The sequence below is a fragment of the Trematomus bernacchii genome, unplaced genomic scaffold (assembly GCF_902827165.1).
Source record: "Trematomus bernacchii unplaced genomic scaffold, fTreBer1.1, whole genome shotgun sequence".
Classification (NCBI taxonomy): domain Eukaryota; kingdom Metazoa; phylum Chordata; class Actinopteri; order Perciformes; family Nototheniidae; genus Trematomus; species Trematomus bernacchii.
The window spans coordinates 5,968,900-5,986,140 of NW_022988066.1; the positions used below are offsets into that span (position 1 = coordinate 5,968,900).

The 17,241-nt window shown below is 39.2% G+C and overlaps 1 protein-coding gene across 1 annotated transcript; it reads right to left on the reverse strand.

Moving 5' to 3' along the window:
* Window positions 1-4,791: 4,791 nt before the first annotated feature.
* mettl14 (methyltransferase like 14) lies at window positions 4,792-16,850 on the reverse strand. Its single transcript, XM_034120814.1, has 11 exons — window positions 16,649-16,850; window positions 16,068-16,156; window positions 15,571-15,658; window positions 12,536-12,613; window positions 9,512-9,599; window positions 9,342-9,432; window positions 9,037-9,178; window positions 7,894-7,986; window positions 6,255-6,371; window positions 5,531-5,741; window positions 4,792-5,438 (listed from the first exon to the last, which is right to left on the reverse strand). Exons 1-11 carry the CDS (start codon window positions 16,712-16,714, stop codon window positions 5,137-5,139), a joined length of 1,365 nt encoding a protein of 454 aa, XP_033976705.1. The 5' UTR covers window positions 16,715-16,850; the 3' UTR covers window positions 4,792-5,136.
* Between the last annotated feature and the right edge of the window lie 391 nt (window positions 16,851-17,241).

Consider the following 17,241-nt stretch of genomic DNA (forward strand, 5'->3'; position numbering starts at 1 on the left):
GCAGGACTTGTTCTGCTTTGTTATTAAAAAGAATGAAGTTGGTCCTGCGGCACAAGGTAAAAGTTAGAGGGGGAGGAGGGTTGGTGGAAGTAGAGATGAGAGATGAGACAATGCTGTCAGTGTAAAGGAAGAATCTTTGCTATTTTCAAACCAAGGTGTCACAATAGTCTCAACCACTGGTGCCAAAACACTACTCATTAACTCTTGCAAAGCGCAGAGCTGCAAAATTGATTTGTCGGGAATTGTAACAACATCATTGTATACAACAAAACAAACTCTTTATAAACCTTCATCACTTATCTGCATAATGACCATGCATTAACCGTCTCATTCAAAAAAGAATTTCTCAGTTTGAAAGATGGCTTTACTCTTTACTCTAATGCGTCTATTACTGCGTTGAAGTGATGCTTGTCGGCTGCTATTTTCATGTTATTTCCTTGTTTTCTCTAACTGAATTCAAAAGTCAGCACAGTCCTTGTTTAGACTGTGCACTAGGTAAACCCACAAATTAACCCATTACCTACTCCCTTTGCTCTTTATTACCGGAATCAAACATGTATGTCACTGTAATTCATATAGTGTGCTTTTTTATGTAAGTGGTAAAGTATAATTATCCAACTAATTCTGTGATTACTATATTTAAAAAGAGCTACCAATCCATTTGACACATACAATACTTAACTTGACACAAAAGACCTACATAAACAAAACTAATTTTAGGTACAGCTTCTTTGACAAATGCTCCTGCAAAAATGTGACGTGGTATCACCACACTGTCATACCTGCCATGATGTAAAAGATGACCAAAGGCCAACAGCATATGAAACAGGGTTAACAACAATTTACACTTTTAACCTTTATTATGTTGTATTTTAAGTCCTTGTCAATGTTATTTGAAGAGATGCATTCTTTCATCTCGTGACAAAAGAGATCCGCCCAACTAACTTCATGCCAGAGATAGTCTGAGATCATCTGTAAAAAACAATCTCACATTTTTCGAAGCAGACACTTATTGACTTACATCAGGGAATTTACAAGTATAACTAATGGCAACAATGATGGTTTGATTAAATTAACTAGAAGCCCCTGGTTTGTGGTATCCGACTCAGAATCAGTCAACAAAAACACTAAGTTACGCACAGCTTAACTTATACACACATATTTACAGAGTTGTGCACTGTGCAGGCATTTTAAAACATTAATGGATCATATTTTTAGTTAGTTTTAAACTACTGCATGCTAAATGCTTGACCTTGGCAATAGCTGTCACAAAATAATCCAAACTCAAGGTCCTTTAACTTGCTTTTTTAAGAGATTTTGGAAAAAGTATTTGTCAGTGAGGTGTGTAAGTAGACTAAATAGAAAGTACTAAAGAGTATTTAACAACAACCAATACATGAATTGGTGGAAATAAGTAAAAATGACGTTGCCAAATGATCAGGATCACTTTCCCTCACCACACATCTGCAACGTTGGACTTAATGATGACTACATCTTGCTTAAGGCCTTTTTCACCTTGGTGCAGTACCATGTTTTCTTAGTTTTGTATTCATTTCATTATTTATTAGTGGAAGTTAAACCGTCATGTTTAAGGCTCCCTACTACCCTTTCACCCATTTTCATCAAAGCTGGAAAGCTGCTGACAGCTGTATATAAATACTAATAAAAACGTGATGAATAGTTATATTAAACCAACAAATATATATAAAAAAATAAAATAAAGGGGGGAATAAGTTAGGAAGATGCAAGCAAATAATTTGCCCCAGTTCATACCTGATATGTTTCAGTTTTAAAGACATTACATCCTGAAACCTGTGCGAGATGGATGATGACTACAGTCATGAGGGTCCCCAAACATTGCACTAAAATGGCAGTTTTTAAGTTTAATTGTTTATTCAGGATATAGTCTCAACATGTGATTTCAGTGACTGTACCCTTTTTACCCCTCCTCTCTGGATTTTATGCCAAGATCGTTTATTGTATTTTTCTTGAAAAATGTAATAAGAGCTGACAGTAGATCTTAATGACTTCTGTCGAGGTTTCAGGCCGAGAAGATCTTTCCCGGGCTTTTCAGTGACCACAAAAGGGGTGATTTGGAAAAAGAAAGAATCACACAATGTCAGACCTGAAATTCTGAAAAGTTATTCAAAGTTTTTTCAGTGGAAAACTTTGAATAACTGCAGAAGAAAATACCACTTTTTAATCCTCTCTTTGTTACAGACATAAAACAGGAAGTACATAATGTCAAGAGTATTTATCTTGTTTTTGTCAAAAATAGTGAAAATATATAATCTTTGTTTCCTGTGTGTGCAATGTATTGCTGTTAGAGAAAGGCATAATTTGGTATACCTTTAATGCACACATTCTATAGCCTCTATGGTTTAGTATCGAGTAACTTGGCAATATTTTTTCTAAGAGACCGTAATGTCACGTGCATGGGTATTTCCGAGCATAACACCAGCAAATGGGATGTTCTGTTCCTGGCATGAGGATATCATGTGACAGTGAACAGGTTCAACTGCATTGTCAGACCTCTGACAATAAATGCCATTGACTGTTTATGTATTCCCTTTTTGAAAAGGTTTGTGTATATACTGGCTAGGCTGAAAAAAAGAAAAAAGATCACAGCAAAACACACCCAATGTGTAATAGATCTAAATGCAAAAAGATGGAAAATAAAATTACATCTGTTTGAATCAAATATTTACTAACTATATTCTTGATAGTTTGTTTGGGTCCCTCACTTCCGTTTCGCTTCTCATGCACTGATTCGCTAGCTGAACAGACAATCAGAGTGCACATGCACAAGGATTATCATGTTAGATACAAAAAGGTTGCATTACACCCCTTAAACCCAAAAGGGCTTTGTTTGTAGTAAATCCTTAACTTTGACGATCATTGTTAACTATCTCATCTGTCTCTTATCTTCTGTAGGAGAGCAATTTCTAAGGCTAGATATTTAAGTGTCCTCTTCCTCCTCTGAGCAGAGATTTAGACATTGAAAGTCCAGGTCTAAAAGGATTATTAACTAATCCACAAAAACTGTTAAATGCTCACTATGTCCTGATGATTAGTTTTCCATTCTACTGAGGGCTGACGATGATGGTTTGAGTGATGGCATACTCTAGTTTTTTTTCTAGTGTATTCATGATTATTTTTTTGTGTTATGTCTTTAGGTGTTCTGTTTCTGCAAGACCAACTTCGCCTTGGGGACAAATATCCATTATATTCAAAACCTAATACAAAAATAAACACAAACACAACATTTGAAAATAATGTTTATAAAGGCAACACACATTTTATCTTATGTTTCAGTTTTAAAGACATTACATCCTGAAACCTGTGCGAGATGGATGATGACTACAGTCATGAGGGTCCCCAAACATTGCACTAAAATGGCAGTTTTTAAGTTTAATTGTTTATTCAGGATATAGTCTCAACATGTGATTTCAGTGACTGGACCCTTTTTACCCCTCCTCTCTGGATTTTATGCCAAGATCGTTTATTGTATTTTTCTTGAAAAATGTTGCAAGTAATAAGAGCTGACAGTAGATCTTAATGACTTCTGTCGAGGTTTCAGGCCGAGAAGATCTTTCCCGGGCTTTTCAGTGACCACAAAAGGGGTGATTTGGAAAAAGAAAGAATCACACAATGTCAGACCTGAAATTCTGAAAAGTTATTCAAAGTTTTTTCAGTGGAAAACTTTGAATAACTGCAGAAGAAAAGACATAAAACAGGAAGTACATAATGTCAAGAGTATTTATCTTGTTTTCGTCAAAAATAGTGAAAATATATAATCTTTGTTTCCTGTGTGTGCAATGTATTGCTGTTAGAGAAAGGCATAATTTGGTATACCTTTAATGCACACATTCTATAGCCTCTATGGTTTAGTATCGAGTAACTTGGCAATATTTTTTCTAAGAGACCGTAATGTCACGTGCATGGGTATTTCCGAGCATAACACCAGCAAATGGGATGTTCTGTTCCTGGCATGAGGATATCATGTGACAGTGAACAGGTTCAACTGCATTGTCAGACCTCTGACAATAAATGCCATTGACTGTTTATGTATTCCCTTTTTGAAAAGGTTTGTGTATATACTGGCTAGGCTGAAAAAAAGAAAAAAGATCACAGCAAAACACACCCAATGTGTAATAGATCTAAATGCAAAAAGATGGAAAATAAAATTACATCTGTTTGAATCAAATATTTACTAACTATATTCTTGATAGTTTGTTTGGGTCCCTCACTTCCGTTTCGCTTCTCATGCACTGATTCGCTAGCTGAACAGCCAATCAGAGTGCACATGCACAAGGATTATCATGTTAGATACAAAAAGGTTGCATTACACCCCTTAAACCCAAAAGGGCTTTGTTTGTAGTAAATCCTTAACTTTGACGATCATTGTTAACTATCTCATCTGTCTCTTATCTTCTGTAGGAGAGCAATTTCTAAGGCTAGATATTTAAGTGTCCTCTTCCTCCTCTGAGCAGAGATTTAGACATTGAAAGTCCAGGTCTAAAAGGATTATTAACTAATCCACAAAAACTGTTAAATGCTCACTATGTCCTGATGATTAGTTTTCCATTCTACTGAGGGCTGACGATGATGGTTTGAGTGATGGCATACTCTAGTTTTTTTTCTAGTGTATTCATGATTATTTTTTTGTGTTATGTCTTTAGGTGTTCCGTTTCTGCAAGACCAACTTCGCCTTGGGGACAAATATCCATTATATTCAAAACCTAATACAAAAATAAACACAAACACAACATTTGAAAATAATGTTTATAAAGGCAACACACATTTTATCTTAAGTTTTTGCATGAAAAAAATATAAACAACACAAAAAGATTAAAAAAACATTGATTAGATTTGCCAACTTCTCTGCTGTCACATTCCAACCATAACAAACTTCACATAGCCTGTTTTACAAATGTTAATGTTTTAAAGGTGGTCTTGATTTGTGAAGATTATCTTGCCAAAATCCAATGAAAAAAATCCCTCTTTGCTTTATATTGAGGGAACCAGTGTGATCATCAATCATCAATGTGGTCATCGTCAGTGTTGGCCAATAAAAAATGGTCAGGACTCTATGCACATAGGGATTCCCACCATAAGTCTGGTTAATTCTTTGCTCTAGCGAGGAGGAAAGCCCCTATGTGGCCCTCCCCGACCCCTGAACCCTCCCCTGTCTCCTCGGAAATTTGGCCGGTTTCTTTCACGGCCCCTGTCTCCGCCTCTTCCTGAATTTGGCCCACCACGTCCCCCTCTAGCTGCTCCGCCCCCACGGTCCGACTTCATCTTAGAAGGGGGAGATTTAGGTCGCAGCCTCTCTATTTCCTCAGTGCAGCCAGATAGGTTGTCATTGACGAAATGTGAGGCGTAGGTCTCTGGGTTAAAGTTACTGTTTGTCAAAGTAGGACCTACAGTCAGCCAGCCTAAAAAGAGAAAAAAACACAAATGCAATAAGAAACTTAAAGCAAACATACAAGCAGATATTACCAAAGAAAGAAAAGTGGCTCAATCTCACCTGGCCTGATGGTTGAGTCTCGTCCAAACAGGTGCAACCTTCTGCGGCCCAAACAGAAATGCTCAATGATATGGAAGATCTCCACAGGCTTCTCAACATTTCCCATCTCAGGCTCCTCAGTGATGATCAAGTCAATGTCCACATTCGCATGGATGAAGTCACCGTCAGTGCTCCTGCGCACTGTTCCTTTGATTCCCATCAGGCAGTGTTCCTGGAGGGAGGATATTGTTTTCAGAATCAGAAATCCATTATTCGTCCCACAGAGGGAAAATGGTTCGTGTTACAGAAGCAAGGGACAGTGCATATGAAAAGGTACAAAAATAGTAGTCTAACATATTAAGTATGAGTACGATAGATAGATAGATAGATATATAGATAGATATATAGATAGATAGATATATAGATAGATAAGTACTTTATTGATCCCAATTTGGGAAATGTTTGCGTTGCAGCAGCATAAAAAACACAAGGCATAAGAGAAATTAAGACACTAGAAATAAACAGTCCAAAATATTTCTGAAATAGAAATAAAATAGCATTAAAAGGTTAAAAAAATATATACATGTGGAAAATATACATGAGGAAATAAACATTTCCAGTAACAAATATATCATAAAATATAATTAAAACGGGTTTAAATTGGAATTCATCATGGACTTCGTATGATCCCAAAGCAATTAGATGATGTTATATTTACATTAACATATATTTCACATTGCTGTACCTTGGTCCTCTGGAATACTGCCTTCGGGTCCAGCGCCTTGGTTTTGCCTGGGTTGTTCTTATTGGTCTTGATCCAACAGATGTCCTCACACCGCCTAAAGCCCCACTTCCTCAAACACTGAAATGGTTGGAATAAAGGAAGGTATTATGTTAAACTATGTGTAACAACAATGCTGAGGGTCATGCAATACCTTTGAAAATTACTGTATCTTAGGCTATTGACATAATCAATATGTTATTGACACAATGCATCCCCGGCACACTAATAAAACATGTTTCAAACAACAATCTGGTTTCCAAACTGATGAAACGTGCATTAACTAGGCTCCATTTCAACATGCCTCGGAGACTTCCCCTCTGCATTAGCCCTGGGTGGTATCCCTGCAGACTAAGTGTTGTTCTCAGTTGTTTGAAAACTGAACTGAACTTGGTGAAATTGATACTTTGAAGGGTTGAGGGGTTAAGTGAACAAAAATTGTAACTTAGGGGGTGTATATCACCCAAAATGCAAAACTAACATCTGTGGCTAGATGGCAGTAATGCATGGAAGACTCTGGTTGCTTACCATTGTAGAACAATTTAAATCAAATCAAATAAATTCACTATCTGACATGCTTATTAGGTTCACTCTCCTAGATAATTATTAAGAGAATGTCATTGATAAGTTGATATTCTATTGAAAAAATGCCAGATAAAATATAACTAGTTAATATTTTCTTATTCTCCTGTTGACGTTGTGTGATTCATTTATTTCCTTCATTATCTGTGAATGCAAAGACAAATTGTTGTTTTGCAAGACATCAAAAAACCTGTATAAGTATAGCTACTGTTTGATAATCATCAAACTGAGGCAGCTTATTACGTTGGGTATTGCAATTATTCAAAGACGACACCCTTGCCGCATTGAAATGAGTCTACAGGTATCTCATGATCTGTAAAAAGCTGAGCCAACACCTCAACACTTCTTTTCACCTACACATTCCCAAAATGGATCCATATCATGTATGTGATGTAATAACAATGAGGGTGAATGTTGGGAAGTGGAATTACTAATGAAAAGCAGCCTTTCTCTATGATACTTAAGCAATAATGAAGATTCTGAATAATCTGCAAAAAACGGTTTTGTCTTTATTCCTGGTCTGGCTTGTTGAAATGTTCAATATTCGGTTTAATGACCCTTTGCATTTGTCTGTTTGACAGACGATGGGGAAAAGTCATATTTATACAAATATAACAATAGTCTTTATATGAATCACAGTTGTGGAAAAAACAGGTGCTGGTCAAACATTCCTACTGAGGTAAAAACGACAAGAAAATCTATTTCAGGCAAAGTAAGCCATGCAGTGATGCTGTGTTGTTGGCAAGCACACTAGGGGCATGCGTAACACCAACAATGAACATACAGCAAAGTAAATATGACCGTCTTAAAGTCGGGTGCACGTAATCTGGTGTGAACAGACGAACATGGTTTAACAGCTAGTGTCATTCCATTGCACACATAGTTGCCTAATTCAGTTGTCAGGTGCACACTAGACCAGCAAGTTCCCGAATGATTGGAATAATGCAATGTTAATAACCTGCATGCCGTAAGTTGTAACACTTTGTGAAAAGGGCATATAAGAAATGAGTGATCATGTTACCATTCTGCCCATGTCCAGGCCTTCACCAGAGCCACACCAGAGAAAGACAAAGGAACGAAGATCTGATATCTCCTCAATTTCCAGTTTCATGATCTACAACAGCAGAGAAGAGGAAAGAGAGGTGAGGGAACACAATGCCATAATTATCCATCCAGTGGATATTTAAATCACAAATTACTTTAACACTTCCTTTCCCTGAGGAAGTCCTGTCATGAGAGAACATTTAGCCCTGAAATCTGCTCATTGGCAGGGTCCTTGTGGATCCATGTTGCCCCCTACTGGGAGAGGATATGCATTCTCTTACTATCTGTAATCCCACACAAAATCCTGCACAGGTCTAGTTTTGCACACGGACCCATTACCCCATTTATCTCTGTGTCCTATCTGGACCAGACCCTTTAATAGAGACCCAGAATCAGTGATTAGACACACAGGCTATACAGTCACTCCCTTTATAGTGCTTCATTTTTACTCTGGTCTAAGCTGGGATCTCTGCTCTTAAATCACAAATCCAGCTATGGAAATGTTAATAGAGATATTACAGATGGGTGCATTTGTACACAGCAACAAATGAAATCAGAATATAATATCGACTTTTGAACTGAGACAAATACAGAGGGTTTGAGAGGGAGAGAGTAACCGAGAGAGGGGTAGGGAAGGTGGGCTATGCCAGGCAATGTTTTTGTAAGGTATTTCTAACAGTTCTAATGCAACGCTATGGGTGTGGCTTGATTTTGAAATGGTCGGAAATAATGCTGGCTAAGGTGAGATATCCTCCACAGAAAGTACATCTGATATCTTTGTTCTCTTTATATATTATGACTGCTAAAGTGCCCTTTGTCTTGCGCCTGTGGTGTGATGCAGATTCTCAGCTTGGTGGTACCATCACTTTAGAAGGGAAAAACTGTTCACATTTACGTTTTTTTAAGCTCCACTGCCCAGATAAGTTTGCCAATGTCTTCAACATTCCCCATACTTTTTTTTGTTTGAGTTCTCCTATTTAAAAGGTGCATTAATACACTCTCATACACTCATGCAGATTTGTATCGTCTTCTTTGTTGTTTTATCTCTATTTTTGTTTTTGAAATACATTCACATACTAGCCCTAACTGCTAAATGCAGACTAGTAACATGCATACTTACATCATCCCAGTTCCAGAACTGTTCAGTGTGGCTGGTGCCTGATTCTCTGTAGTATTCCTCTAGGGGGGGCTCAACCAGAATCACATCAAACTTGCACTTCAAATCCTGCAGGTCAAAGTTCTCCGGTTCAGCCTGGAGGTACCTAAACACAGACAGACAAAGATGCTCTCAGTTATAAGAGCAAACCTTCCCAAATAGTTAAGGCCAACTTCAACTTGGTCTTCTTAATTCAACATATGTTCTCTGGGTGTTATCATAATTGACATTAAGGTAAATATTGAAAATCACATCATCATTAAACGTACATGGGAGGAGTGTTGGTGGTTGAGATGAGTTCGTCCTTCAGTCTGATCAGCTCCCGAAGCTTTGGGTATTCTTCAAACCGGTCAGCCAGGCCTGAAGCACAGAGGAAAACGAGGTAAGACGCCCACACAAATGTACGCACATAAAGAAACACACAGAAGCACACACTCACCAACATCTCGAATGAAGTTTTGGGGCCGGTGCCCTGTGTCCACAAAGTGCTGACAGTAGTCATTGTGTGGGTTCAAACTCTGAGTACCCTGAAAACAAACAGATGGAAAAAAGACAATTAAGAAAAATATATCTGCATAAACAGAGATGACACAATAGGGACATACTATACGTCACACCAACATACGTCACACCAACAACCATACAGCTGTACATAATCGGGTGTGAACAGATGAACATGGTTTAACAGCGAGTGTCATTCCATTGCACACAAAGTTGCATAATTCCATTGTCAGGTGCACAATAAACCAGCAAGGTCCTGAATGATTGGATGAATGCAATGTAAATATCCTGAATGCCGTAAGTTGTAAAACTTTGTGAAAAGTAGTGTAGTGCTGACGGAGAGCACCGGAACGCCGCTCCGGCACTAAAGATTGCAGTACGCATAAGGAGCTGTACACATGCCGCAGTTTTTGCGTGGCTGTGTCTTTAGTTGTAAGCCCAGTGGCGATCTGTTCATCTGTCATACTGATCCAGGGCCGTCCCTCCCTACAGGCCGATCACGCAGACTGAGTGGGGCCTCACCTCGCGGAGGGGGCCTCACCTTGCGGGGGGAGCCTCAACTGAACCGCAATTGCGGCGCACCTATGAGCTTATGCGACGCAATTAGTGTGGTATCGCCGCTGCAAGGCTCCACTACCAACCCCCCCTCACCCCCCCCCCCCCCCCCCCCCCCCCCTTTGACGCTCGCGAAACAGAGGGCCTCATCATATAACTTTGCGTGGGACCTCAAGTTGGCCAGGGACGGCCCTGTACTGATCATACAGTCAATAACGCCATCGAAAAGAATAGGATACATTACAGTACAAGTACTTCTGGGTCTTTGTGTGTCATTCAAGCGCAGCTCTGTGTGTGCGTGTGGCACGAGCGCATTTTGTTTGAGCGAGCGAGAGAGAGAGAGCGGTACCGGGGATTGTTAGCATCAGGTCAGCTAGCTATGCTAACGAATATAAGGAGCTTTTTCTACAACCAGGTGGAAGAGAGCTCTCTCCTGACAGACTGAGGGGCTCAGATAACTTCAGCTCAGTGAGGTAAAGGCACATCTTTATATGATCATTATAGTTGTGAAAAAATAAGAGAATAAAGTAAACAGGTATAAAATACTATATGACAGTAAAAGAAAAGTTGTTATTAATAAACAAGAATACAGTTTAAAAGGGGAGTGATTTGTAAAATATCCATAAGCACTTTGGTCAACGTGGGTTGTTTTTAAATGTGCTTTATAAATAAATGTGATTGATTGATTGATTGATAAATAAAAAGAAAATCTGCTTACAGTTCTGTTTCATGTGGTTGTTGAGAGATGTATCCATAGATCTCTTAATTTTGCTCTCAAAATGCACCAGATTGATGCTTTTAACTTCAACATTTTAAAGAAATCTTCCCGGGGGAGCATGCCCCCGGACCCCCCTAGAGGAGGTTAGGTCCACCCCCCACTTAAATCCTGTTCACATGGATAGGATACTAAATACATTTGCACACATCTTGTGTCCATATCTTTCTGTTTTGGTGGTCATGCCACAACCGTGCACGTGCATACATACACGAGTCATGGGAAGTTATCTGGATTAAGAGGTTGCTGTTTCTTTGCACAGCATGAAAGAAAGGCGAAATGAATGGGCTGTGATTTGAGTTTTTTTAAGCAGAGGTTGAGTTCAATCATTTGTATGGCCCTCGGAGGATGTTGTAAAAATTGAAATGGCCCTTGAGAGGAAAAAGGTTCCCCACCCCTGCTTTAAATACACATTTGATGCATCAGATTGTATAGACTTAATCAAAACTGTAAGTTCTAATTCAATGTCTGCAATACTTTCTGAGAAACTCCAAGAAAATAATATGAGGGAACAAAACATTCTAAATAAAGATGTCACATGATGTGTCATAACAACTTGTGACACCACGCAGGCTTTCTAGAGTTTATTATTACCGTTCACAGTGTGACTGATTACCAACGGCGCAAAGCAATTTCATGGTACAATAACATGCTATGTCTCTGTGTACCTTGTGACAACTGTTTCTCGTCACCTCTTAAAACTGGTTGTGCATGACTAGTTTCTTCTTTGTAAAATAAAACATTGCAACTCATTTCCATCAATAAACAATAGACTAACCTGTAATTACAGGTTGTAGCTAAGTGTGTGTGGCAGCTGCTACCCTACTTCTCACATGCCATTTACTTTACTAAAGCTTAGACGAATGGCAGATAAAACATTTCCTTCCAGCTTTGGATCATACATTTAAAAAGAAGACTTTTTGTGACAGACGCATGATCAATACCGAGCCATCTGAAATTCAGAGAGTTGAAATAACATATTTTTGTTGAAAGTATTCGCTGTGGTTCATGGTGGACATACAAATAAATGCTATGGTGAAAACGTTGTTGACATGTACGCCTACAATGCACATCTCATCATATTCTTTTTAAATGTAGCCATGTTTTATTTTAATGTTAATTATCATTATTATGGTGTTGAAAGTGAGAATTACATAAACCCATTAAAAAGGTTGTATATTTGAATATATACTGTATATATGGCTGAGTGGTTCAAAGGTACTTGTTTTTTCTTTGCGCAAAAAACAGTGTAATTGCAGTTAAACATGATAAAAGAACAGAAAACTATCTTCAATTATAAAAATGCAGATTACTAGACCTACAGTATAAGAGACACTTTCTCCCAACTAACAAATTGTAAAAAACATCATATACCCGCATTAAATCGCAAATGCGTGGCAAATTATTCAGAAGCTAATAGCATTATCAGCTGGTTGACATAAATAGCAGCTAAATCTAGTTCATCTGTGACATTTATGGTGTTACGGTAAAGTAGTATGTCCCATTGCGTGCATACTGCATGCAACAGCACATGGTATGTAAGGGCAGGTGCAATGCATAATAAAAGTAAAAGTATGCGACTTGGAATGCAGCCAGTGTGTCTGTAAAAAGAAAGAGAGCAGGTTTTCAAACCTTGAGGAAAGTACTGGAGTCCTTGTACACTTCTTCATACGGGTTGTTTTCATCCGGCTGCTGCACCTCCGGCTCATCCTAACACACAAAAACACAATGAGGTTCATACTTTGGTCCATGAACAGAACTTTTATTAGCATGTGTGGGTGGTAGATAAAAATACATTTTAAGAAAAGGGATCATAAAGCAATTTATAAAACGATAGTGGAATCAATATCTTGATAAAGCCACTAAAACTCATATCAAATAAATAATGTGACATTTTTTAGGGAAAAATCAAATGCATATGTAAGGCCTTATAGTCATATTTTTTAGATTGTCACCTTTACATCAGTCAACTGTACTCTGAGTAAGCGGGGACATTTTCAAACTCTTAGGCCCAATTCCAAATCACACCCTACCCACTCCCACTGTGAACTCCGTGGTGGAGTGACACTCGCAGCTCAACGAGGCTCCCTCCTGTCAGGTTGAGGGTGTAAATACAGCGGCAAGCTTTGGAACAAACTCCCCTCTCTCCGGCAGAAACAGGAAATGCCGTAACTGTATGTAACAACGGTCTCAAATCAGCATATCTTGGACAAAAAATGAAAATGAATAACTAAAATAAAACTCCAAACATCTTTAATTGTGTTACTTTTTTGTAAAGCTCTTTTAGTTTTAAACCTGATGTTTATAAGCTTCTTAGTTTTTGCAACAGTCTGTAAATATACACAACTTTATAATAAAATGCATAGGTATGACTAAACACAGGTGTTACGTGCTCTTGGTTGTTTTTCTCTGGGTGTTTCTCAATCGCGAGTAAAGCTGCTTCAGAGCCACTATTTCAAGCATACTACGTCATCGAGTGCCGCCGAAGTACTGTTCCAATCTCCAGCATACTTGGAAATCTACCGAGCCCGGCGTACTCCGTTTGGAGAAATATTGAGGCTGCACACGAGTAGACTCCGCGGTCTTAAAATCCCCACAATGCTTTGCGCACGGACCAATTTCCCCAAATCTGTGGCGGAAGATGTAAGGCGGGGCCTCTCATATGACGCACACCTGCTAGCGTGTTCCACACTTCGTTTTCCGAATGTCAGGAAGTATTCTTGCCTCGCTTCTGAAGCAAGATGCTCGGCAGACATGTGCTACCAAGCAAGCGTACTCGCGATTGAGAAACACCCTCTGTCTCTCTGCTGCGCAGGTACACCTGGTCTGCCCCTGGCTCCGCCTTCCCCAGGGGTCCTAATTCCATTCAGCTGGGGACTTAAAAAGGAGAAGCTGGAGGAGAAGAGGTCTCTCTCCCTTTCCCGATGCCGGAAGACTCTGACCGTGGATATCTCTCTCTGCCGTTTGGATCTGTAGATCCCTGTTGTATTATATTAATGTGTGAACTCTGGAGGATCTGTTAGAATAGGTTTTCGCAGCTTTATTTTTCCCGTAGGGTTTTTTGTTAGATCTCTGGGTAGAGGAGGGAAGCTCTGGGTCCTACGGCCCGTGGTGTGGCTGGCCCAGGCCCCCTTCTTCCTTTTTTTTGTTTTTGCCCGTCCTCCAGACCTTGTTCATTTGCCGGTTGGCTCATGTTAGTAACGGCTGTGCTCTATAATAAATGCTCGCCGTTAAGTGCTGCGTGTTTGGTGTGATTTATTTTATGTTGCGGGTCTTCCCACGAGCCACTACCACTTGGTAGAGGACGGGTCGTAACAACAGGTATGATCCTAAGTTAAAAATATGAGGTTATCATGAGGTTGTTAACATCGCAATTTATCAGTGAATGTTTGCAGGAACTGTTTGTAAACAGCTTGTTTCCTGACGGACACACACAGCATTGAGTCCGGTCAGGTAGTGACCGGTCTCAAGTCAGCACCGATGCAGACTCACTGTTTGAGGGCTTGATAACCCACTCCCCCTCCACACTCGTTGGTTTGGAACAGCACTTAATGTGGCAGACCCTCCGCGCGAACGCGCAAACGGAGGGGTAGTGTGTAGGGGTAGGGTGTAGGGGGTGGATTGGAATTGGGCCTTAATCTGCCCTCATGTCATTTTCACCCAAAATGTATCAATGCTGTGTACCATTGTGCTTTACGTTTTATTACTGGATGTGGATATCGGGTACACCATTGCACTTTATATGCTGCTGCTAATTGGCCATCGTTGTCTGCTCGCAGACTTTCCCACTGGTTGGGTTTTATTTATAAATCTCTGCTTGGGCTTGTTTCCTCTTACATTTGCACATTTATGTGTAAAAGAGAAGGTCTATATGGCCTGCACTCCCAAGAATTTATTCAGATGCTGGTTGCTAAAGTAAGAACAGAACTGGTTAAAATATGCTGCCCCCACTGCTTAGAATAATGTACAGAAGGAGCTGAAACTCCCAGAATTGATCACTATGGGGGAATTCAAGTCCATCTTAAAGGACAGAGAACAAGACACCATTGGTAGATGTGAGTGCTCGTATATCCTAAAATTGAAGTCGTTTTAAAGTTTGCCAGTTTTTAATGATTTTTAATAGTTTCTTTTATGTTGCATATTTGACTGGCTAATGTGCCATTTTATTTGTGTTTTACAGCTGTATTTGTCTGCCTGTATTGTCTGTGTTTTATCTGTTGTAACTTTGTTCATGCTGCCCTTCTTGGCCAGGTCACTCTTGTAAAAGAGATTTTAATCTCAATGAGTAATTTTACCTGGCTAAATAAAGGATATATATATATATAAATAATCGGTGAAACTGTTCACAATAATGTTTCACAATAACCTCAAGTTTTAAATGTGATAGATCCTACATTTTAAAACTCATGGAGACAACAGAAAAATGTTTGCAGCACCTTAAGAGATCACAGTTGTGGGTGGTGGCAAAAAATATAACTTTTTTTATCTGGTTTCGTTGTCTCCTTCTCATGTTGTATTTAGGAAACTTGGTGTTATGGTAAAGCTAATTGTGTTTTCATACTGTAAATTGCTGGCACATTTGTTTAGAAAAGTGCAATATTAATCAGATTTATAATCATATGATAGGGTGGATGCTTCTTTAACCCATGTAGATTCCTAATGCTCACCTTTGGTTCTTCAACATCTTCCTCTGTGTCCTCTCCCTCCGTCAGGGCCTTCCTTTTGGAAGGTACGGCTAAACTGTCAAATGAAGCCCTGCAAGACACAACAAATCTGAGATACATTCCAAGATACTTTGCCACATTAATGCACAAAACCCACATTTTAGCACTGACGATAACAAAGCAAAACGTCTAAGCAAGCGGGACAAACATATAACAATACTTTAAAGAAAATGAGGAGGGCTGTTGTGTGTAGAGGAGTGAGTGAATACAATATGATCAATGTGTGCATAAATGCAAGGATCAGATCAAACAAAAACCTTAAAAAGGCTTGGATAGGCAGCTACTCTGTATCGTGTTTTGTGTTATTCATGCCATTAAAATCCATTTGTAAATTAAATTAACTAACTCTTATGCTTACAACTGCACCCCTCCTTTATTATTTCTATTGTTACTAACCTGTTCGCCAGGATTTTGTTCAAACCGTTTTGATCATAGCTTACCTGCATGTCTCTCTTGTCTCCTCGATTTCTTTTAGTTCATCTTTGCTGTTTAGGACAGCTCCGATGCTGTCTGCACTTTCAGCTCCCAACTGGGGTTAGAGAAAAAGGAGAAAGTCATTTCTTTATGTCCTTTATTATAAAATGCATTGTTTTGCTCAGAGTTGTCTCTCAGCATGTTACTGCTTTTATGTAGCAGCAGCTTCAACAACTTCTTTAAAGTAAAGTTGTATTTTATCTAACATCATTTTCATTATAGTCTGACTACTATATCTGCAACAATAGCTTAACACAATTCATTAACATTCAATGTTTCAGGGATGTTGTTTATGCCTGGAGTCCACTCGATGGCGAACAATGTAAATGCGGAGATAACTCAGCTATGTTATCTCCCCTTATGCATGTATTGGTGCCACATGGCTCTTTCCTTGTTCACCACGTTTTCGAAAATGCGTAATTTAAACAACATGTTGTGATCTAGCAGCTCCATAGATGGTCAACAGATACCATTATAGCTTCAGTTAGATTACTTGTGAACTATTAGCTAACATTACATGCTAACATCACCAAGAGGCTCTACTTGCCTGTTGAGCTAAAAGCTCGCGTCTACGTTTTTGTTTCTCGCGAATCTCTTGCAGTCGACTGTTCATTTTCTTCACTTTGTATAGTTTCTAATTAACTATCAACCACATTTGCTCGTTGATACACACAGTTAAAGTTGATTAGCAAGCTATTATGGTAGCCAACAATCGGCCAATGTGTAATAGCCGCTAAAAAATAACAATGGGTGCACTCGTTACGCACCCGGGGACGCTCCGGTTTGTCACTGCCTTGGTGTACTGTAGATGGAGCAAGCAGCTAAAATAAGGCATTAAAGACATCTGGGAGGGGCTGTTGCCTTGCGTTGTATACTGAGGAGTTTATTTTGTATACGGTGCTGGCAGTCCACTTTCATTGTGTCAATTTGGTTAACCGACAAACGCTATTTATCCAGTGCCGACTCCGTCAACCCACTTACGGCGTACGCCGGTCAACATTAGGAGTGAACACTTTTGTGATCGAATGGATGCTGCGTGATGATGTCACCCGGTAGGACGCTTCTGTTTACTGATCCCTCCTCCAATCAGAGGATACTATACTGTTGACGCAGGAGGCGCTATTTAGTCAATTCCATCCT